The sequence below is a fragment of the Pseudophryne corroboree genome, chromosome 2 (genome assembly GCF_028390025.1).
Source record: "Pseudophryne corroboree isolate aPseCor3 chromosome 2, aPseCor3.hap2, whole genome shotgun sequence".
NCBI lineage: Eukaryota > Metazoa > Chordata > Amphibia > Anura > Myobatrachidae > Pseudophryne > Pseudophryne corroboree.
In genome coordinates, this window is record NC_086445.1 from 505899192 (window position 1) to 505924545 (window position 25354).

The following is a 25354-nucleotide window of genomic DNA, read 5'->3' on the forward strand; positions in this document are numbered from 1 at the left end:
AACCAGTGGAACGAAGTGCGCCATCTTCGAAAACCTGTCAACGACAACCCAGATGGCTGTCATCCCCGAGGATTTGGGCAAGTCCACCACAAAATCCATTGAAATGTGGGTCCATGGCTTAGATGGGATAGAGAGTGGATGTAATGGGCCAACAGGAACCCCTCTAGGAGTCTTATTTCGGGCACAGATGTCACATGCCCGAACCCACTGATCCACATCCTTAGCCACCGAGGGCCACCACACCGCCCTAGATAGCAACTCCCGAGTTCTGGCAATACCCGGGTGACCTGCCGACTTCTTGGCATGGAATTCCAGGAACACTCGCTGTCTTAACCTAGGAGGCACAAACAAAAGACCTACCGGAAGGTCTGTAGGAGCCTGCTCCTGTGCTCTAAGGACTAATGATAAGAGGTCCTGGGTAATGCCCACTTTAATACATGATGGGGAAACAATGGGCAACGGCTCCTCGGTGGTCTCCTGGATTGGAGCAAAACTCCGCGAGAGCGCATCAGCCTTGATGTTTTTTGACCCAGGGCGATATGTTATCAAAAAATTAAAGCGAGCAAAAAACAAAGCCCATCGTGCCTGCCTGGCATTGAGACGCTTTGCTGACTCTAAATATGCCAGATTCTTATGGTCAGTGAGAATTGAGACCACAAACTTAGCCCCCTCAAGCCAGTGTCTCCACTCCTCGAGTGCATCCTTAATAGCCAACAATTCCCGGTTACCCACGTCATAATTCATCTCGGCAGGCGAAAATTTACGGGAAAAGTAAGCACAGGGATGAAGGCGATTATCAGACACTCCCATCTGAGAAAGCACTGCCCCAATACCCATCTCAGAGGCATCCACCTCCACCACAAAAGGACGCTCTGGATCTGGGTGTCGCAGCACCTTGGCCGAAACAAATGCCCTTTTGAGACGGGCAAAAGCCGCTTTAGCCTCACAAGACCAGTGAGCAACATCCGCCCCTTTCTTAGTGAGTGCCACCAAAGGCGCCACTATAGACGAAAATCCAGCGATAAATCGTCTATAAAAATTCGCAAAGCCCAGGAAACGCTGAAGCGCCTTCAAACTAGTGGGCTGCACCCAATCCAGGACTGCCTGTACCTTGGAACCCTCCATTTGGAAACCTTCTGGGGAGATAATATATCCTAGAAATGCGATTTGCTGAACTTCAAATTCGCACTTCTCCAGCTTCGCCCCAAGCCGGTGGTCTCTGAGTTTCTGGAGGACTAAGCGTACATGCTTCCGATGTTCCTCCAGGGAATGGGAGAAGATTAGGATGTCATCTAAGTATACAACTAAGAATCTATCCAAATATTCCCTGAGCACATCATTCATGAAATCCTGGAAGACTGCCGGGGCATTACAGAGCCCAAAAGGCATCACCAAATATTCATAATGCCCTGAGTGGGTATTAAAGGCAGTCTTCCATTCATCCCCCTCTCTTATTCGGATTAGATTGTACGCACCGCGTAGGTCAATCTTAGAAAAAATGGTGGCAGTACGAAGCTGGTCAAACAAGACCGAAATGAGAGGCAGTGGGTATGAGTTTTTAATCGTGATACGGTCCAATTCCCTGAAGTCGATGCAGGGTCTCAACGAACCGTCCTTTTTACCCACGAAGAAGAACCCCGACCCAACTGGAGACTGTGAAGGTCTGATAAATCCCTTAGCCAAGTTCTCCTGAATGTACTCTGCCATAGCCTGAGTCTCAGGACGTGACAGGGAGTACAACCTGCTCTTGGGAAGCTTAGCATTTGGCAACAAATCAATGGCACAGTCATAGGGGCGATGGGGAGGTAGTACCTCTGCAACTTTTTTGGAGAACACGTCCGCAAAATCTGCATAACACCCTGGCAATCCTGGCAAACTTAGCTGCGAGAGCCTGACTGGAAGGCTCAAGCAACTCCTGAAACAATCAGTACCCCAACTAAGAATCTCCCCAGAGACCCAGTCAAATTGAGGATTGTGGGCCCTTAACCAGGGTAACCCCAACACCAATGGGGCAAAAGTACAGACAGTCACATAAAAGGACAATTTTTCAGAGTGTGTGGCTCCAATAAACAAAGAAATCTGGCTAGTGCAAGAGGTAATTTTACCTTGGGATAATGGTTCCTCGTTTAACCCACAAATCTCAATTTCCGATGCCAAGGGTACTAAGGGAACAGAGTGTTTCAGGGCGAATTGGCGGTCCATAAAAACCCCGTCGGCCCCACTGTCCACAAAGGCCTCAGTCTTGACAGTTTGACCGAGGATCTTCAAGGTCACCGGAATGATAAAAGTCTTCTTGGGAAATTCTGACTTCTGGCCTGACAGGATATTTCCCATCACCATCAGGCCCTGAAGTTTTCCGGCTTTTCTGGGCATGATACTACCACATGACCTTTATTCCCACAGTACAAACACAACCCCTGCTGTCTCCTCCGCGTCTTCTCACGCGAGGAGAGGCGGGTAGCCCCAATCTGCATAGGCTCCTCGGAAAATTCCTCAGAGTCTGAGGTTCCCTTGGGAAGGAAGGAAATCTCAGTCTCCCTTTCAAGCCTACGCTCTCTCAGCCGTCTATCCACCCAGGTGGATAACTGCATGAGCTGATCCAAGCTATCAGGCAAGGGATATTGTACCAGTTGGTCCTTTATCTGGTTAGAAAGACCTCTTCGGTACTGGTGTCTCAGGGCTGGGTCATTCCACTGGGTATCATGGGCCAACCTCCGAAACTCCGTACAGTAAACCTCAACTGGCCTTCGCCCTTGCTTAAGGATCGAAATCTGAGCCTCGGCTGAGGCCGTCTTGTCAGGGTCATCATACAACATGCCCAGTGCCGTAAAAAAAGCATCAACACTTTTAAGCGATGGACAGTCAGGCTGCAACCCATATGCCCAGACCTGTGGGTCTCCTTGTAGCAAGGAAATCACTATGCCCACCCGCTGAATCTCCGACCCAGAAGACTGAGGCCTAAGCGGGAAGTATAGCTTGCAGCTCTCCTTGAAACAAAAGAACTGCGAGCGATCTCCAGAAAAACGATCCGGGAGATTTACTTTCGGCTCCTTAACCCCTGGAGGTGCTGCTGCTGCGGGAGCCCCGCCAGCAGCCTGGGAGGTGTGCATTTTAATGGACAAATCATTAAATTGTCGAGTCAGGACCTGCACCTGATCGACCACCTGTTGCAACGTATTTTGAGGGGTATGCTCCATATTCACACAAAATTTCAACAGGAGTATTAGGCTGCTGAATATGTTATGCACACCAGTGCCTGCAGGAAAGTACTGGTGTCAGAACTGTTATGCACTCCAGTGCCTGCAGGAATGTACTGGTGTTTGAACTGTTATGCAAAACAAATGGACTCACAGACAGACTGGGGAATATGACATAACGTACACAGAAGGTGATAGGGTAACAAAATACACACAAGGTGAACAGAGAAGCCCAGAGGCTAAGGAACTGGGTATCTCCCTTGTATTAGAACTGCTCAGATGGGAAAAGCAAGATGTTGTGTTTTAATACGTAGAGAACCCGAAATGCTGTTGCTAAGGGCAACAGCAAAACCCTAAAGGGTTACCAACGGGTGTGGCAGTAAACTCCTTGGTCAGAGATGGAATGATAGACACAAGGAGAGTCTCCACAATCCTAATTCTCACTTGCAGTGCACAGGTTCAGCTTACTGCCACTAAACTGACCCCTGACACCTAGCACAGTGAGACAGGATTAGACAGGCAAGTCTTAGAATACAGCCGCAAACTTGCTAAGTTCACAGAGTAGTAACAGAACCCCAGCAAGCTAAACGACTGACTCCAGTCTTACTGCTAGGTCTGGATTGGCAGAGTGTAATACCAAATCCCCAGGCCTATTTGCAGTAAGCAACAAACAAATACAAAGCTACACAGTACTGGTTAACTTTCAGGAACTGACTAACCAACAAAGATTCAGCAGCATCTGCTTACCCTGAGAAGAGGCCTTATAAAGCAGGTGCTGTCCACGCCCCACTCAGACCTCACAGACTGTGACCACAAAAACCAGCACCGGATCCCCTGCCGTGCACAGAGCCTATAACCACTGCACAGCAAAAGACCCGAACCGGAGTATCAGCTGCGCTCAGGTTACTCCGCTAGCACTTGTCTCCCGGTTGCCATGACGACGTGGCAGCACAGGTCAGGAGACCCTAACACTATCACTGTTGACAACACTATCATCTCCCCCGTTCCCCAACTCCGCTGCCTTGGCGTCACTCTTGACTCCTCCCTCTCCTTTGCACCCTACATCCAAGCTCTGGCGCAATCTTGTCGGTTCCAGCTACGCAACATTGCTCGCATCAGGCCATTTCTCTCCCAAAGTGCAACTAAACTTATCATCCACTCACTGGTCATCTCGCGTCTCGACTACTGCAATGTGCTCCTCACTGGCCTCACTTGCTCCCACATCGCTCCCCTCCAATCTGTCCTCAACTCCGCAGCTAGGCTCATCTTCCTCTCCCGCCGCTCCACTTCTGCCACTCCCCTTCGACAAAATCTACACTGGCTCCCATTCCCCTACAGAATCCTCTTCAAACTCCTCACCCTCACATACAAGGCCATCTCTAATTCCACTGCTCCCTACATCTCCAACCTCCTCTCCCATCATACTCCCTCCCACCCACTACGGTCGGCTGATGACCGTCGCCTCTCCTCTGCCTTGGTCACTGCTTCCCATGCACGAGTTCAGGATTTTGCACGTGCTGCACCCCTTCAGTGGAATGCGCTCCCCCGCTACATTAGACTCTCCCCGACCTTGCAAAGGTTCAAACGGGCACTGAAAACCCACCTATTTATCAAAGCGTACCCCTCCAATGCTTAACCTAGTCCTTAGGCTGCTCCTCCATCCCCCTGCCCCATGCCTTGGACATCTCTGCTTTGCTCGCATACCACCATCAGGCTTCTACCTGCTTGCTTGCACCTCATGTCATCTGTCTGTTGCCCCTCCCCACTAGATTGTTAGCTCTTCAGAGCAGGGCCCTCTTTCCTCTTGTCTAAGCCCTCTTCTTGACACATTTCACTCAGCGACCATCTTTACCTGCTTTTTCTCCTGCTGGTAAATGGCCCCTCTCTATCTATGGCCGCCAGCCCCAAGTAGTACAATGATTACTCCTTCGCTACTTACATCTAAGCTGTATTATGTTTTGAGAATTGTGGTGCTCTTTGTTACCTGCACTCCATTTTTGTTATTTATTTACTTTTATGCTAAGTTTTGTCTCCCTGTACTGTCCTTTGTACGGCGCTGCAAAACACCTGTGGCGCCCTATAAATAAAATGTAATAATAATAATATATATATATATATATATATATATAGTTGAATTAATGTACTTCATTTCATTATTTTCTTTGTATATACATACATATAAACACATGTGGAGAATTATGCAGTATACAAATGAAACAGTGAAGTCAAATTAAATTAGCTTATGATATTGGAGAAGGTATCCACAGTTAAAAGTCTTATATTGCATAAACAGTATACATAAGCATATTAAAGTATTTATTTAATTATTAGTTATTATTATTATTTTTATTATTACCGCATAAACAGTGACACATTGTATATGTTGGCCTGTCACAATGTATACGTATTACATAATTATTACATTTTTTTGTACAAATCAATTATTAATAACAGCTGGCCTTCAATTGAAATTGCACAGCTCTCTCTGGTGTTATTGGTAAATGTCACCACTGACAAGAAATTGGCAAACAATTCTGTGATGCTTTAAAGTGAGAAGTGTGAGAATCCCTACACAGAGATCATCTTCTTGCTTTCATTGAGGAGATATCACCAGAAGAGTTTCCTCAAGGACCTCAGGTATCACTTATAGCTGCTGATTAAGATCCCGCCTTGCTGAATGTGTGAGGACTGGCCTTGGTGTAATTCTGCTTTTTTAAAGGGAATATTAAAGCAAAACACCAAAAGAAAGTAGTTTTCTAACTTTGCCTGTTATCTTTTATCTCAGTAATTGTATCAACCCCAAGATTATCAAGTGCTGCATCTTGAAAATCATATACATTTAAAAAGTACATCCAAAATTTGTTAAAATACATGTGTGAGCTGTGTATTCCACCCTATGCATACCGAACTAGTAAATGTTTTCATGAATACAAAATATTTGTTCGTGTATGCATCAATTACCTTTTCATTGGTTACTTGTGTCCCAGCTCTACTTTTACAAGTTTTTTACATTAAAACATATATATATATTGACTGTGGTATTGAAAAATGCTATCCACACTGAGTGGACAATAACACATAAAATAATTTCACAATGAAATCTAGACATGATGCTGTTATTAGCACAGGTTCTGGAAATGATACTAGTTTATTGGTCTCTCAGAAATGATTATTTCCACTTCCGTGCATTACTTGCGTGCTTATAGTGAATACAGGTCCTCTATAGATGGGTAGCTCGATGCCAAGATCTAACATCAGTGAAATATAAAAAAGGCATAAACCACAACTGAGCTAAATCAATCGCTCTCACGGATGTCCGTGTTTGATCTTTGTCTAATGGATCCGCAACACCTCCCAGAAATAAACATGACATTTAATTTGGAAGACCAGCTTATTTATTAATGTGTCCAGTTCAGAGAATGATTAAGAAATATTAAGGAAACTATGGTCTAGGATCAACACAACAAGGCAGTTAATGCTTATGTACATGATTATCAGTCATATAATTCTAAAACAAACAGTTCTTGAGATTGGGGAGGGTAAATGGGTTTTCACCTGCAAGGTAAATAAAACAAATATAATATAAAGCAATCAATAATGAATTCCTTCATGGCTTTATATCATGGCTGTGCAACGTTGATACACACACACACACACACACACACACACACACATATATATATACTAGTGAGCATTGCGTTTTATATGCAAACCATATAGGTTAAGTTTATTGGTTAATTCTATGTACATGCAGTGCCATATTTAAATGTCAACATGTTTGATACTTGCATTAAATGGTCCATGCAAACAGACTGGTTATACTAGTTAATTGACTTTCTGTTGCTCTTACCAGGCCTTGCAAGTTTCTTGGTGCTCCTAGGAAAACATCCCTGTATCTCCCTTTCATCCATGTTTTTTTTGAGAGTGGGAAAATGGTTCATTAAAAGTTTGACCCCTGTATACTTTATTCCGCTTCTGTTCCCAATTTCTGGACCACGTGACTGTGGGAGTGAATTTGGTTTAAACTTACTTTCGAGAAAATCTGATAAAATCTTGCCCATAAAGAACCAGTAGTTTTATAGCATTGTCTTTCTTAAACTATCGGTATGCTGGAGAACTGGTTGCCTTTACAAATTTGAGGTTGTGAAAAAATAAAAGTCTTCTAGCATCTCGTTGAGAGGATCAACCTGAATCTAGCTGGTAAGAATCTAATCTCCAATGCCTTTTAAGGGTTAATAGTAAAGAAAGATAGCCTACATTTAATCTAGCACATATATTCTAATATATTTCTACTTTAATTAATTTGAATTGTACTTTTCAAGTTTTGCCCTTTTAACAGATATTTTCTCGTAATTTACCTTATTGCTTTTCTAAATCTGAAAAATGAGACGTGTTGGTTTTCTGATGGCACAGCAGATTGTGTGCACTCGTCTGCCTGCTAATGAAACATATAGATTACTAATATGATAATATTTATCATTGTATATGTCTATTTAGCTCATATCTTTGTCCCTGATAGCTGAAAATAGATTAAATATTTTCAGAAGCATATTACGAAACTGATAAAACTTTATGGGCCCTGAGATTTGAGATCATGTTTTTTACTTGTAGTACAAGTTGTGGAGTAAGAGTCAATTTTGTTTTGTTTTTTATAAATTAAGAGGACTCTGAGAAATAAAATGAAAATATTGCATACTGTATAGCCAAGTGCAGTGTACTGAAGCCTGACAAATAAACCTAAATTTAAAAATACATTTTATATGTTGTTTATAGTTAACATATCAGAATTAATGTATTTACTTGTCCAAGTTAAAATCTGAAATTCTTTTAATTAATATGTGGAATGAAACATATTTTACAACCAACTTTACCAGCTACAATTTATCTGAACATTTAAAGGTTTTAATTTTTTTCATCTCTTGATATCAGATTAAATTAATGTTTTTAAAACTTCAGACAGAGATGGATGCACTAGAAGAAATATATTTTAAATGTAATATTTCTAGCACTTCACTTCTAATGTTGGGAATATAGTGTGCTACACCGCACAATATTGGTGCTTAATGTTAAAAATACAGATGTAGAAACAGTAACTTGCTTGAAAGAAGTTGTATATCGTACATATTTACAAACAGAACTTACTATGACTCTAAGGAGAAATCAATCAATAACATTTCTATATGGCATTTAATTAGCTACTCTTGTTTATGCAGAACATTATAGATTAATTTGCATGTACTTGTATGTTATTTAGCAAAGCAAAGCCAAGTTTTACCTAGTTCTACATTTAGATAAATATAGACATTACACAGTTGTTGAGGCGTAATCATGCGATAACAGCCGACACACTTTGTATACATGTGGCAATAGTAGCACTTTGTCCAAAGACCAGACCTTTCTTACACACTTCTCGCACAAATTAATTTAGTCATAGGGCCAATTATCCCAGTACCAGTCGAGAAAAGTCTATGAAAGCAAACAAAAAATATACCACTAGTCCCGCTGTGTGTTTGGTCCTACTGTAACTGCACTGGACACTGTCCTGTGTTTTTCACAACTTATACTGAATACAAACTGCTCTCCATATTTTGAAGCAGTACCTCAGAACTGTACTAATATGCCCTAGTTTGACATTCTACAGACTTTTCAAAATATGTATTTATTACCGTCTAGATGCTTGGCTCCTTAATAGCCTTTGGCATTAACTGAATAGTTTGCTTTGTTTAGTGATATATAGCCAACGGCGCACTGAAGCCATGCCATTGTTCATATTTGACTAAGAAACCATATTTTCAACTCTGGGCATTAACCTTCTTGACCCCAAATTAAAAATTAATAATTTTGCCTCATCTTGGCCTTATTGGAAACTACCTACTGGACGTGGTATATCCATTACCAAACGCAATAGGATAATTTTAGTAGCAGCCTGCAAATTTATTTTTATACCGTAGTAGTATGTATGCGCCAGTATAAATTATAAAAATATTAGCTTTATCATTTAAAAATATTTGTAAACACATTACTTTATTCTTTTCAGTTAAGATGTTTGGATTAATTGTAATTTATTTGAAATGACCATCGTAGCACATCAATATTTCAAACTTCAAGTGTTTATTGAAATACAGGATATACAAGTAAAAGTATATAATGCATTTCCAAACTAGTTCTAATATCCACATTTAGGCTGCATATTTTTTGTGTGCTCTGCAAGCATAAAACTTCAAGGGTAGTTATCACCAAAATATTTTCTTGCTACTAAAATAAAAAGTGTTATATTGTGCGAGGTAGATCGGTCACTTATTTCAAAATGCTGGGACATGTCGACAACAAACACCGTACCTTTAAGCACTGCATACATTTTGGTGCAAAGAATGATGCATTTATTACAATATTGACATGTTTTTTACAATACTGCAGCTATCTATCTATCTATCTATCTATCTATTTGTAAGTAACACATCATTCTTGCCATTATAAAGTAGCACTCATAATTGAATTATTTTATATATAAATATATGATATATAATGTATATTCTAAAATCTCTCTGTATCTCTCTATACACACACACACACACACACACACACACACACACACACACACACACACACACACACATATATACATACATTCATAAAAAGATACACAGGCAACACTCACAGGTCTCACAGAGAAAGAATCACCCACACAGGCTTATTGGTCAGTTCAACTACCTAGGAGGGCACAAGAACAAGTTTGTTTTATTGCATTATTGTGGAGTGCTGGCTCATTCTATATATATTTATATACAAACACATATACATGTATTGGATAGATAGATAGATAGATAGATAGATAGATAGATAGATAGATAGATAGATAGACAGTCAGACAGACAGACATACATGAATATAGAGAGTTAGACATACTAGTAGATCAGGTAAATAGGACAGTTGAGGAATAATTAGGCAATGAACATTTGGACAGCATAGAAAGGTAAGTTATATGGCCTTTTACAACTACAATTTATATTTTTTTATTTTTTTACAGATCCTGAAATGTTTAAATTTTTTGTCAAAAAAGATTTCTAACTATGGCAATGTATAATGAAATAAAAGTTTATATTACAATCTGTAAGGAAAATGTTCATTTAAAAAAAAAAATAACCTATTCTATCAATGTATAAAGGGGGAGGTACCATAGGTTATGGATTATTGTGAGACACTTATTTAGGTTGTGTGTGTGTGTGTGTGTGTGTGTGTGTGTGTGTGTGTGTGTGTGTGTGTGTGCGTGTGTGTGTCTGTGTATGCGTGTGTATGTGTGTGTGTAATGTATTACACATGGGGAAATTTAATGAGAAAGGTGTAACTTATAAATTGAAATGGTCAGAGACTCGAGTTATGAATTAGGCTGGGAGCAGTAGCATAGTAATATATGAAGGACCAAAATAGTTAAGTTTTGTGTGCATCATATTGCTGGAGCAGAGTCCTACTGGGACTGATTGACAGCAGCAACGTCAGCAGGAGGGGAGAGACTCAAAGGGGAGGGGGAAAGAAGGCCAAAAATTCTATCTCTGAGAAACATTTTTTAGAGAAGATCAAGGAAAAGTTTCTGTGGGATCTGGGAATGTCTCCTCTCTGCTTTATGTGATCAGTGATTCAGTATGCATCCACTGGACAGGGACCATTTAACCGGTACCAGCAGCTGTTTCTAAATTTCCTGTCAACGGCTGACCTTCGTCATTCAGCCCACAGCTTCTGAACTATCGTCTGTACTAGTCAGAACCAACCTGATTCTGGCCCAACTTCACTACCCCTGCAGCAAGGAAAAGCGAGCAAGATCTTATTTCTCAGCTATTTCTTTCAGGACATGCTACCTATTTTTATTTGGATGCAATTTGCAAACATATAAGTAAGGTTTAAGAATTTGGACCCTCTGAAACCAGTGTAAGTGCTCCATGTCTTTTTTTGTTCCTTAGAGCTAATCCTTTTGCCTGTGAATCATGCATGTGAATATATTAGGGAGATAAGAGTAGACTATAGAGTTAAATGTTGTACATTACTGGCATTGTGAAATACGTACAGACAATGTATTAGCAGTTGTCTAAATGGATGTTAAGTCACAGAAGTCACATATAATATTCTGCAATATTTCATATAACATTAAATACTATACGGAATAATCTATAGTTATTTGATAAACAATGTGAACTTTAAAGTTAAAGGGAGTTACTGTCATGATAACGGTTTAAGAGACCCGTCACAGCAGTGTAAACAGTGTCTTTAGAGTTCCCTTATGGTACCTTCTGCAGGTACACACAGGCTGCAAAATCAATTTTGTAATCCCCAGCCCCCTTCTCCTCCTCCTAAACTGCCACATCCTTTTGACTACAGGAGCTTTGTCCTATAGTTGCTTGTTGGGCCTGGTTATCCTGGAAGTCACTGCTCAGAACCGCTAGCAGATTTTACATTAGATAGAGGCCTGCAAGTGTTTGTCAGGATATATTTTAGTTAAAGGTAAACCTACATTATAAATATTCTGCCTTTGTCAGGAGAACGTAGTCAAAATAAAACTGCGCAACAGTAATATTGCATATCTGGTCAATTATTATATCTTTCAACCACATGATTTTAGTCCCATTTAGTTTGCCGTATTGATAATAATTATAGTTGCACATTCAGTTCAAATGTATTTAGATTTTTTTTTTTACTATACTAAAGATTTCTTTAACTTTTTCCCAACTATATTAGATTACACAAGGGATGGGGATTATATACTATTTATAGTTACAATGAATATATACTGTTACAACATACAATTAGCCTATTCATTTTTCTTTTTTTCAGAGTTTAAATTATATTTGTCCCTTCTACTATTGTATAAACAAATACTCTTAAGAATGTCTAATAAATATAAAACCAATGTAAAATTATTTAAAAACTAATGTAAAATTATTTAAAAACTGGCACCATGTTGTCCATATCATTGACATTATATGTCAGGCCGTTTTAATGTATTCTGGGATTTAGTTTCCATTTTTGTAACAGATTGATGAAGTGCCATACGAAAATGTTACTATTTTTTTCAATGGAACACAGCTCTGAGCAGGCTGTAACAAGCCATGTAAGTAGCTGGCTTAGCATAAACAAATATAAAAGAAACTATATGTATCAAAGTAATATTGAAAATATTTAGCAATGCAATATCATATAGTAAGGAAATGAGATTAAAAAAATGTAAACACTGGAGAAAAAAAATATGCAACCAAAAATTCACATTAGTTACATCAATAATAGAACTATAGCAGCAATATTTACTCATATTTATGATATCTTTTTTCAATACAGAATATTCATTTTTATATAATCAATTCTAATCCTTTGTACATAGTTTTGCATTGAATTCAATTACTTTGTGATCTAATTAAACTTTAGGCGATAAACACTTGTTAAAAATGTTTTTTTTTTTGCCACATATTATTACATAATACAAAATACAATGTTGGGCACAATTATAGTCTCAAGGTAAAGTAAACTATATTTTTCAAATTTACATATAAATAAAGGTTCACTTTAAGTACAAACTACAGTATGTTATGTGCTGAAATAAACTAATCTTTAGACTCTTGATTAAATCTGCTTTCATTTTATAACCTAGTAGAATTATGGCCTAATTTAACACATATTTGAATTCATATTATTTTCATTAAATGTGTTATTATATCAATATAAAATGATAAAACACATTTGTTTTCACTGCATATTTTAAGAAAAGTTCTGTTTATCCAAATGTATTCAGTGATCTCAATCACGAATATAGTAAAATGGGCAACTTTAACACTATGTGGTATAAATAGCTAATGCTTCCGTATAGCATTCTCTGCACCCCTTCCACCGCTATTTTTCCAAATCCCACATAATAATTTTTGTCCAGAATTTGCTTTATACAATGCTAACCATAATTATTTTTTTCTCAGTAACAGAAGTTTATCTTTTAAAGTTGATAAATTCTAATTTAGTTATTAGGAAATGCTTATTTGCATAAATACTACAATATCTTATAAAGTTGGAAAATTGAAAGTAATTCATGGTGGGGTCTTTGTCACTACAGCTTTTGGTTCTGAAAGGTGGTATGATGTTCCCCCATCTTTTTGTGGCAAGTAAAGTTATGGGAAAAGTATTTCTGCTAGTAAAAAAGCACCATTTGTATTAAAATATTGCATATCTGCATAACTTTGTCCAATTATAGGGTTTATATATAATTTTTTTTAAATACTAATTTCTCATAGATTTGTGGCTGTCAGACCAGGGATTTCAGTATCTTTTAGGTAAAATGTATTTTGTTGTCAAGCAATAGGGGAAAGCATTTAACTCAACGGAGGTGATACAAGTCACCTGTAAAACCACATGATGTTGAATCTCTTGACTTTTTTTAATACTGGCTCCACATATGCATAACACACGCAGCTCTGATTTCTGTATGGCTGAGAATGAAAACTGCCTTGCTGCAGTAAAAGTCCAGGTTGATGAGCAACAGGTCCTACAGTGCTGCTGTCATAAGTTATCTTTATTGTTTTTTTCCCAGTCTCTTTCCAAGGAGTACTCTTTAATCCTAGTCTTTTTATGTTTATCCTAGATACATGGGCTTATGTTTCTATTCAGCTAATTTTTAAACAGCTCAAAAATAATGTTAATAGTGAGGTTTAAAAAAACTTGTGTGTAAGCAATTTAAAAAAACAACAACATTTGAATACTGTATGTAGATATGTATACCAGAATATAGTATATTTTAGTATATAAGTAAAAAAAAACTCTGTTGCAATGGAAACAACCAATTGAAATATTACCTTTTTCTAAATAAACAGATGAAGTAACATTAAACAAATTCCAATTGTAACACATAATGATATAAATAGCATTTCCATGTGGTTTGGAAATACAAAATATTTCCAGTAGGAATTAGCTTTACTGTCAAAATGGGTTGATAAATATTTAGGTGTGCATTTTAAATATGCAACTACAGCAAAGATAACACGGTGTAATATGATGTAACTGGAACACACATTACAGACATCATTGGATGTGACTTGTGATCAGAGTTTATGGATCATCCTCCAAATTTCTATCACTCTCTGATTCAAGAACTCCTATTTAATAGCTCTCTCCTACTCACATAAATATACACTGTTGAGAGTTGCCTGGGCTGATTGATCTTCTGCACCATTTCTCTGACAATAGAAAGAAAATGGAAACACTTTTTTTAAACTAACTGGAATATACTGTATAAAGCACCACATTTTCATTAGTGACTTATCATTACCAACAGTAGGTATGATATAATTAACTTTGAAAATATTAATGAGTATTAAAATGACTGCACATATTTTACAATAATAGTACTATATTAAGTTGAAGTTCAGTAAAAGATTTAGCAGTTTCTGAAAAAGAAGACTATTTTAAGAAATACTAAAATAATATATACGTGTTAATGTGTGATTTTAGTGTTAGTTATAAAGTTAAAATATACTTAAATGATAGTATAAAATACTAATATGTTCTGGACAATAATTTGTATCTAATGTTGAGTAGAACCAAATAAACTGACATTTTACATTTATTATTTATTTAGTTAATTGATGAAATCAGTCATTTGTCGTCAGTTTGCTTTCTTTATCAGATAGATTTTCTTTCTTGATTAGGAAAAATCTGGAGCTACCTGATTATAGAAGAACTGCAATGCATGTTGCATATGTTAGTACCCCTTGCCTATCAGGCAGCCAGAACACACACTCCTATTGTTCTAAGCCTGCAAGACCAAGTTCCCACTCCAGTGCATTGGAAAATATTAAAATAAAATACAGGTTAAAGATACATCTCATTTGGCAGCGTTTCCCTTTATTAAGATCAAGATATTAAAATACATTTATCATTGACATGTACTTGATCGATGCTTTGATGTACAATTAGAAAAGATCAGTCTACAATTTAACCCTATACTTATTCAGTGGCATTTCTATTCTGATGGAACCTCATTCATCTCACTTACACAAGGCATTAATTTAGAATTGGTCTATTACTTACTGTAAAAGACATCTGTACTAATAGCTATCACACATTACACTCTATTTTTCAATGTCTTCTTGATACATTGGTGGGACGTTAACAATCCAGCAGAGCAATTGTTAAATGATATGATTGATTCATTTTTTTTTATAATTGTCGACTCTGTGCTGATGTATATATGTGCAAAATGAGACTTATCTAGGTTGTGTTGTAAAAATCTGGCTGCAATAACAGTGTTAGATCCTAAGCAAAATTGTAGATAGGGAATTTGATGAATGAGTCTCTCTGTATATAAGTATCTCAGCTACGAGTTGGCAAGAAAACAAACATTAGACAGAGAGTTAATCAAAATAGGCTGAGACCAAAGTGTACCCATCCTGTTCATGAATATATTTTCCTTTGTGATATATTTATTTTCTTGTTGGTTATGCTAATTTCTCCACCTTATGTTATCCTGATTTTACAAAAAGGTCTAAAAACATAATTCACAACAATAACAGAAAATGAGGAAAACTACCTCTTATAAATGATAGCATTATGCAATGTTGCATTTTTTTGTTTTAGAAAAGTGACTGTTTATATCAAATTGCTGTTTGTTTCCATTCTGACTGCTAAGACCTTTGCATTAGAATGCAAATTGAATGAAATATAGATAATGGCATTTGTACTCTGAATAAAATTGGGAAACTTTTACAAAATGTAAAACATAATTCCATCCAATTATTTTCCTTGCAGTAATCTGATAATGCAAAAAAATGCAAAAAAATGGTGAACTGCTCAATCAGATAGTGATGTCACTCAGGTGCTAAAAGGGAGGGGTAATTCTGTGAAGGAAAAAACAATGGTTCCCTAATGCACACTGAGTGAATAATATTCCTACATAATAGTCAGATAATACGGAGATCTTGGTTGCGTATATCTGCAGATATAGGGTTAAGCCCCCAGGCCGATCGACAAGGCCTCTCCGTCACTGGGGGTCCCTAATATTAGGTATGGGTCCGGGGTGCAGGACCCCATAATGTCGGCACAGGTCGGCTACCCCAGGTCAGCACACAGGTGAGAGTTAATAGGGTTAATAAGAAGCACAGAAGTGCTATGTGAGTGGTGTGATTAAAATAATACAAAAATATATACAAAGTGATAGGGAAACTCATAAGTGTTAATAAAGTGTTAGGGTGTGCCGACCTGAAGCAGCCCAGCGATACCGACACAGGGGCCACCACACCCCACACCCACCCCATAAATAATTCCAAATATGTCTGGGTTGAATTCCCAGTGTAAGGCCACATGGTAATGGCTCCTACAGCATCTGAGAGCCAGCTTACCTGGGGATACCCCTGACTTCTGATAATGTCAATTAATAATAACCTGATTTAGTAGGGTTTTTTTCCAACTGATTTTACTACCTTTGACTGAAGATATACACACTGTAAAGAAAGAATCAGCTGATTCAGAAAGAATGTGAGAAATGAGCCATTTACTAATTAGAGCATATTAAGTGTTGTAATGACATGGCCTGTTCATAGTGTAGACAATACCTTGTATTTTTACTCGCTTCTAACAGAGCATTTTAGATGTATTTTCAAAACTTTAATATTCTGAATTTTGTTTTAGTGATTACAATGTGCAACGTTTTTTTCAACCAACATTTATCAAAATATGGTTGTTTTAAAACACATCAGGAAACTTGGTATTGTAATTAGGTGTGGCAGTCTGTATTTTTAAATGCAGTAAATGCCCAAATAATGTTATTATTGTGCAATGCATTAAATTGCACTTTTATGTGGTGCAATGGTAAATAAGAGCAATTGTGAATAACCTTTGTTAAATAAAAGTCAAACTTTTTTTTCAAAGTTACTCAGCAACCCTTAGAGGGCCATTTCCTAATGTACAACGTCAGTCCTCCAGGGCCCATAACACACCGTGTTGATATTGCTGCTTCAGCAAATGGCTCAATAAGTGGATCAGTCATTTTGATTGACAAACTTCTGCTCTACAAAGGGTGCCCTGAAAACCTAATTTGTTATTGGGTGTAGAGGCTGCCTTACTGAACTAGCTTCATGTTTTTCACTAGTTGTTTATGCTAGCATTACTGATGCATAATGTAATGCTTTGTTTGCATGACAAATGTAAACCAGACATGTTGCTATAAAATGTTTTGCTCTGAATAGTTAAATGTTGCTACACAGAGTAGTCACATACTATCTTGCAATCACAAAAAAACACAATCATGACTGTTCACTTGTAACAAAATTCTTGCTATATACTTTGCTGGAAATTGACACAGATAAACCAGACATATACTATTATGAGTGACGACTTATGTAACCTATGATAGAGAGTAATTGAGCATAATATGACTCCAAAATAAGATGATATATCAAATTTAATAAACATACCATACAAAATAACTCAACATCTAGTATACCAACATAAGCAACTCTTGATAGTCTTTGTTTAGTACTAAGGTCTGAATTTCATGTAAACAGAAATGTCTAAAACAGGACCATTGATGCAAGAGAAACAAGAGACAACATACAAATATAGATAAAGAGAACAGATTTTATTCAAATTCAACATTCACAATATTTACAGTACCATCATATAATCTAAACTCCAACACTGGGAGGAAAGAAGGAAATACAGAAGAAAACAAAAGCCAATGAGATGTCATTTACAAATTCAGTTACAATATTGTTAAAATGTGGACCGCACAACTTCAACTGAATTGTTAATACTCAATATTACATCTACATTTCAAGTGTTCATAAAATTCCCAATGTCCTAGTTTAAGACAGGGGCCCCACAGAACAGCTACCGTGCCCTTTTGCAGAGGGTTGCTTGATGTTTCTACTATCACTAGATGACTGCTCATGTGATGTGAATATATATCGCTTTAGTATTTTCCCCCATCAAACCATTTAATCTTTGTACTACTTTCATATTGCTCCAATTATATGGATTATGCAAGGAATCTGCTCTCTCACAGAACTGTGCAGCTCCTAAACCTAAAGTTTGAAATTACTCAGCTATAAACTATTTATAGGTAATAAGCTATAGTAGAAAATATTTAACCCAAATGAGTGTTACCTGTAAAATTACATGACAACTCTCTAAAAAGGCTATTGTTTCACAAAAGCGCAAAAAATGCAGAGGTCGATAAAGTTTGTGAAAATGAAAAGAGTACTTTTCCAGTTAAAAAAAAAACAGGTTGACGAGCAACAGTTTCTACCATTCAGCTGTCATACCTTATCTTTATTGTTTTTCCCAGTCTCTTTCCAAGTTTAAGAGAGGTCCCTTTCATCTGACTGCTTATACCTAAACCGTTTACATAAGCACGTCTCCATTCTGCAGCTATTTCAGTTGTTGATGGTTTTGATATAATGGCATATAATGTCTTACAATGTATATATTTAGATATTGATATGTGCATTAAATATAAGACACATATAACTCAGGCTTTAAGCCTAACTTAGGCTTGCACCTTAAATTTATAGAATGCTACAGCAATGACTACACAGGGTAATTTGAATAATATGTATCAATCATCCTTAAGCACTCTGCATAACGAATATATTTTGTTTAAACATGTTTATACAATAGCAACTGTTACAAAAACACAATGTGGAACTTGATAATTGAGTAGAATAAAACACTTAAACATATTTATACTGGGCTATGGAATGCATCTGGTGTAATATCAACAAATAAAATAACAATAAAAATGATGATGATGATGATGATAATAATAATATGTCTGGTTAAGGTGATAGTTACATAATCTGAAATGAAATTACTGTGCATGTTTAGTAAATTAATTATGCTTCAAAAGAATAGTTTTAGTATTTATTTGACGTGACAAACAAAGGGTAAAATAGTTTGGGAAAAACATAAAAACAGTTTTATTTCATTAAATGAAAATGAAATAAAAAAAATACTTTTAAAAGTTCTATTAAAATAAAATCCAGATAGGAGGGGAAACTGTAGAGAAAAATAAAATATGGAGCTGTCTCATAAAAGAAAAAATACGCCACATGTCGAGCATGGTAATGTCCACTGCATGTTGGACTGACAGAACACACAATTCTTGTTTTCTAACACTATAAGCCTATGGCTCTAGTTCTCTGAGAAATATATAAATAAAATAAAGATTAAAGATACATCTCATTTAACTGTGTAAACTTAACTGATTAATAAGGTTCTTAACTTCAAAATGTTAAAATACATCTGTCATTGACATGAGCTTGTTTGCTGCTTTGATGTACAATTAGAAAAGATCAGTCTTCCTTTTAACCCTATACTTATAAAATTAAGTTTCTATCCATATGGAATCTCATGCATCTCACACAAGGCATTAATTAAATGTAATTGAACTGAAACACTTTACTTACTGTAAAATATGTCTTAACTAACTTATTACACTACCTTTAATGTTTCCTTGTTCTATCAGTGGGCTTTATCAGTCCAGGAATGCTATTTTTATGTGAGTTTGACTTTTTACTGTAGGTTGTTCAATTTGTAATGCAAAGTGATTTTTGTTTTTAAATCAGGTCATTGATTTTTTTTACTTTACTTTTTTTCATATACAGGATGTGATGTTTGTTGGATTAGTTTATATTGTAATTATAATTTAACTTTTTAATTAATCCAGGTATTTTGATAAATGTTCTTGTTTGTGCAAATATATCACAAAAATCAAATTTGTTGAAAAAAACAATATTAGAATATAATAAAATAGTCTGAGACAAAATTGTATCAGATTTGCTAAAGAAAAAGTATCTTTATAAATGTATGGAATTTTATTACTTACTGGAATATTACTCCCATTTGACCTAGTTGTAATTTGGAAAGTTTGATGTAACCTATGGATAACATATCATTAATAAACACATTATTTGTTTTGTGTAGTGGGCCTACTTTTGCACACAGCCTCATTCCAAAAATTGTCTATTGATTTGAATATTTTTGCACAATAAGCTTTGCTGCCTTACATAAATGCACAGTCTACAAAAATAAGAAAAATCCAAGACTGCCTACTTCCTCATTAAGATGTCCGTCCTCATTAATTAAAGCTTTTACAATATTTTTTTAATGTACAGGTCATTTGTCTCTTATATAGCTATTAGCTAACATGGGAAAATTAGGGATATTGCTGATGCATTTATTTTAACTGTTATATGTCTGGTTCTGTTTTTCCAATACTTTAGTTTAAGTTCAGCCTTTTGCTTGCGTTACATTATGCACTTAGAAACAGCAAATAGCAGCAGATCATGCTGCCAATGAACTGGGGTGAAAATCAAATGCGTTTGCGCAGTGGAAAAGCTTTGCAATGTCACACAAACTAGTAAAGACCTTCCAATTTGCCTTATATTGAACCTTGAGAGCTTAATTCAATATATAGTGAACAAGACAAATATTTTTAAAGCAATTGTTATTTAGAGGGGGAACAATCCAATTCTCATTTGCTCGTCACCCAGAGCAATTAGTAGATCATTTACGAATATACCATCTTGCTATGCAAATCTGGGTCAGTGGTGTGAAATAAGGCAGGAGCATTTGTGTTTTACCACTATGACCCCCAATGCTTTGGAGATTGATATATTGTCATTTACGTACATCTCACACCTCACCTGTCTGCAGTCTCAAAACCACAACACTATACTAAACTTAATTGGAAACCATATTGAAAACAACATCCATATTCAAATCAGGTCCCATCCATGTAAATTAATATAATAGTACATTTATTTTAGGAGAAAAAAATTGATTTGTTTGCGGCTGCAGTGACATTTTTTGCAGACCTCAGCTTTTTCTTAAAGGATTCTTCATGCTTTTCTGAAATAAGAATCGTAGTCAAGCCAATAGAATATAATTTTTATTTATGTGGATAACAGCTGCAGTGAATAAATAAGAATATTTTTGGGACACACCAGCTAAATATCTTATTTCTAATGTATTACTTGTCATCATTATCACTAGGTGGCATAATGCTATTTTGATGCAAATTTTACCAATTTACTTATACAATATTTCAATAACATGGTTATATTTACACACTTAGTTATTTATTTGAAGTTATATATGCTTACTCTCCTATCCTAAACACTGCAGTTTTCGTCTGTGCATTTCAGTAGCTACATGGGAGAACTTATTTTCAACAAGATAAGTACTGTGAAAAATGTAAAAAAAACCTCACTATTGTGCTAGCTATAAATAAGATATTTAGCTAGCGTGTCCCAAAATATTCCTATTTTTTCACTGTGGCTGCTATCCACAGGAATGATTACCATCTTCCAGAGAAGCATAAGACAAAAAACATGGACAGCTAATTTACAAAAATATATCAACTATGGCAAAATCCACTTACACAAAATGACTGGCTTTTTAAAATAATAAAATCTCTACTAAACATTAGTAACAAACAAAAATACTATTGCAAAATAAAAAACAGTACATGACTGCTTAATTATCATGAAAGCATTCATATTGGGAAGCTGAAAGTAATGTCTAAAGCACAGTTTAGATCACAGGGCTGCTTATTGCGCTCCCCTAGCTTAGGCAGTTCCAAAGACAAGAGCTGTGGTTTGCCACAGCACATAACTTAGAATGGATCTTATTTGTATAGCCTTTTATGAATAAATAATAAGAATAATATTGGTAAAGTAATCATAGAGCACATATTTAATAAATAAATACTTTAAATATTTAAATTATCCCAGTATGTTCTGCAAAAAAGTTAGGCTTTATTATCTTAAAAGAGTCATAAATTGACATACCTAGAGAGTGCACCCTTATTACAGATATTCTGGAGCTGTATACATCTGCCATATTGTTCCTGAATATTTATGCATTTGCATTTATCTACTATATGCTTTACTACAATAGTAATAGTTATATATTTGTTAAATGTAGTATTTTGGAGATTCTCTTTTATCACCATGTGCCTGTTTGTTTTTGACATCTAACATTGCTGTTCACAAGGAAAGATAAATTCTACGCATGAACAAAAGTACTGTAGCTCAATTTAATCCTGAAGAGTTATAAACAACAGCAATAGCTTAACTAGCCTGCAACTGGACGAGACCACACAGCCCATAACATGTCACATGAACCAGAGAAATCAAGAGCATAACTATAATGGGTGCATGGTTTGTGCATGTGCATGGGCACATGCCACATTCACACACATTCACATTACTTTCCTTTCTATTGGCACTACAGAAACCACTAGTAAAATGGTGCAGGTTCCATTTTCCCAGGGATTGGCAAGAACCAGGAAAGTGTGCCATTTTTCAAGAGAATTGCGCATACACAGCAGACGCAAACACAATTCCAGATACTACTGGGAACATATCCAGGCGAGAGAGGATGGGGTTTGCAGTGAGACTAGACTTGGGTTCCCTTCTCTATAAAACCACTTCTAGGAAAAAAGTATATGATCTGGCTTACTCTGTCGATTTAGGGTTACAAAACTATACTGTATATAACTTTTTAGAAAGCCGTAGCGCACCCAGCATGGGTGTGGTAAACATTACGTGTTAGGATCTACCATTATTCACCAATAGACTACTTCATGTACAATGTTGAATTTCCCATTAGGCACATGAGGCACATGTCTAGGGGCGTCACTTGCTGAGGGGCAGCACTTGGATGCTTGTGTTGGCACTGTCAGTCTGAACTGTACCAGTAAATGCTAAATATTTCCATTTTATTGTACCATATGCCATCTTGAAAGGAGTGTAAACGGGTAGGACATGCACATACTGCCTCTGTAAGCTGTCCTACTTAGTAAATATGTTTACCCAATAAATTATAAAAATAAAAATCCATGTTTTTTTTATTATTCTATTAAAATGGCAATCATAAAATTATTTAAATCAATGAAAATGCTAAAATTATGTGAGTGGGGGGCATTACTGTTGTCCTTAGGGGCACCTTCACCCCTAAATTTTCCCATGTTCATGTAAATGTTTCACTAAACATAATACAAAATATAGTATATAATGCATTTCTCATCCCACTCTTCCTGTGTAGAAACCATTGAAATAAATCTGGAGTCCATCAAAGTGGCATAAGTGTCAGAAAGATTTGTCCAAAACAAAAACAAAGACAGCTATTAAAATGAAAACTAAATTACAAAGCACTGTAAAGATATTATAATATGTAAACATATAAAAAAACACCTTACCAAATATGGTACAGTTGCATATAAACAAAAACATAAGACACTACATATTTTTCAATCAATAGATTAACTGAAATGAAGATAGTCTGACATTCTTTTCTTATGGAATAAATTAATATTATTTATTATTAAAATCAGTATAAACTGAAATTATCAAAAGTTATGTATTTTATTCCAGTTGTACCTTTTTCTCTTTAAAAATATTTAATTCATATTTAATTTATGATAAAATTTGATAATCCACATTTAATCACTTCATAACTTGTATTGATATGCTAATGTTCTAACTTCTTTAAAGTTTTATGATGCTGTCTTAAAACATATGTATAGTGGTTTGGTTTTTGTTTCACTCATAAAATCAATTATTTGGCCCTTGGGCGTGTTTGAGGGCAGTGCCTCTGGCCTACTGATGCTTTTTATTTGACAATAACGGTTTGTAATATATTGCTCACATTCAGCTTTACTTCTAGTTAAAGGCATGAACCTGTTGAAAAAGTACTCAGTTTTAACCCTTCTTCACGCCTCTGCTTTCATCTTGCAAATGTGCAAGGTATTGAATAACACAATTTCTCTCTATTTGAAGAAGGAAATGCTCCAGGAGAAAAGCTTGTCTGAGGGTGAGGACGGGTTTACAACAGCCCAAACAGCTGGACATGTAGAGGCTGCCGCAGGATCACCAGCAATGGGAGTAGCAGGGTTGAGTAACTCTCTAAGCAGTCCGCAGAGCCAAGATCCAGAACAGGTAAAAACAAATCTTATTATCTAACCAGATTGCTTCTACATTTTAAAACACCTGTGAGGGCAGTACTTGAGTTATTAGCTTGTGATATGACAACTACACAGTAGAAAACAAAAATAAAATATATCTTGACTACAAACATAAATGTGTGCTGTCAATACTTTGGGCCCAACTCATTTAAAAAAAATAAAAATAAAAAGAAGAACATTGAACTGCAAAAGCAATGTGTCCTGTTATTTACACCATTATATATTGCATTGCTAGGCATGATGATGCTTTTTGAGAGGTTGTCATTTTTTGCTTTTGATCATGAACAAATCGAGAAACAATTAACACAAAATGCATTAACCTTAACAGTTAATGACACACAGCGATGCTTTTGTACTTGAAGAGTAACTCCCTACCAGCGCAGCTACTGTGCGCTGGCAGGGACCTACTCTTCGCTGCCCGGGTCACAGCGGCTACGTGAGACGTCACACTGCCGCCGTGGCCTGTCCCCCGCACGATCCGGGCATGCCTGCGTTGCCCGGACCGCGCCCCTAAAATGGCGGCCAAGCACTGCCGTCCCGCCCCCACCTGCCCAGCAACCGCCTCTGCCTATCAGTCAGGAAGAGGCGATCGCAGGGCTGAGACGGTCGTCGGCTGTCTGGCATGCGCTGGCGCACTGCAGCGATCAGGTCTGAATTGGGCCCAAAGACAGCAACATGCCTCACTCCAAGAGACCCATTGTACCAGTCTACCATTCTAGTTGCTATTACATAATGAAGAGCCTATTGCCTTGTGATTAGTGCATAGTCCACAGCCTGCTAAATAATGGCAAATAAGGGTAAAATACAGATCCCTTCTAGTGCATGATATAGTGTATAATTTATGGCTCAATCACTACTATATTATTGATAACTGTTGTCTGTTATTGTTTGCAAACCCTTGAGCATTTATGTTACCAACTGAGTACTGTGCTTCCCTAGTATGAAAATAATAAAATTTCTGCGCAATGTATATAAAAGGATGCAAATGATCTTACAGTTGCAGAGCTAGACATGTGCTAGGGGCTTTGAAAACTTGCTCTATTTTACTGCACTTTCTGTCCCCTATGCCTGCTGTATTGTGGACGGGCAAGCACAAGTTCTTTACATAGGATTATGCATATAGAGGCCCTGGAGAGGGGGCCTATTTAGACTAGGGTGAATTCCA

The 25354-nt window shown here is 36.7% G+C and overlaps 1 protein-coding gene across 1 annotated transcript in view; it reads left to right on the forward strand.

Moving 5' to 3' along the window:
- The first annotated feature begins 10778 nt into the window (after positions 1-10778).
- Positions 10779-25354, forward strand: part of TBX4 (T-box transcription factor 4) — a 286861-nt gene continuing 272285 nt past the window's right edge. The window contains exons 1-2 of the mRNA XM_063957170.1: positions 10779-11120; positions 24005-24163. Of these exons, the coding sequence (XP_063813240.1) occupies positions 24011-24163 (153 nt within the window). The 5' untranslated portion in view covers positions 10779-11120; positions 24005-24010. The remainder of the gene's footprint in view (positions 11121-24004; positions 24164-25354) is intronic.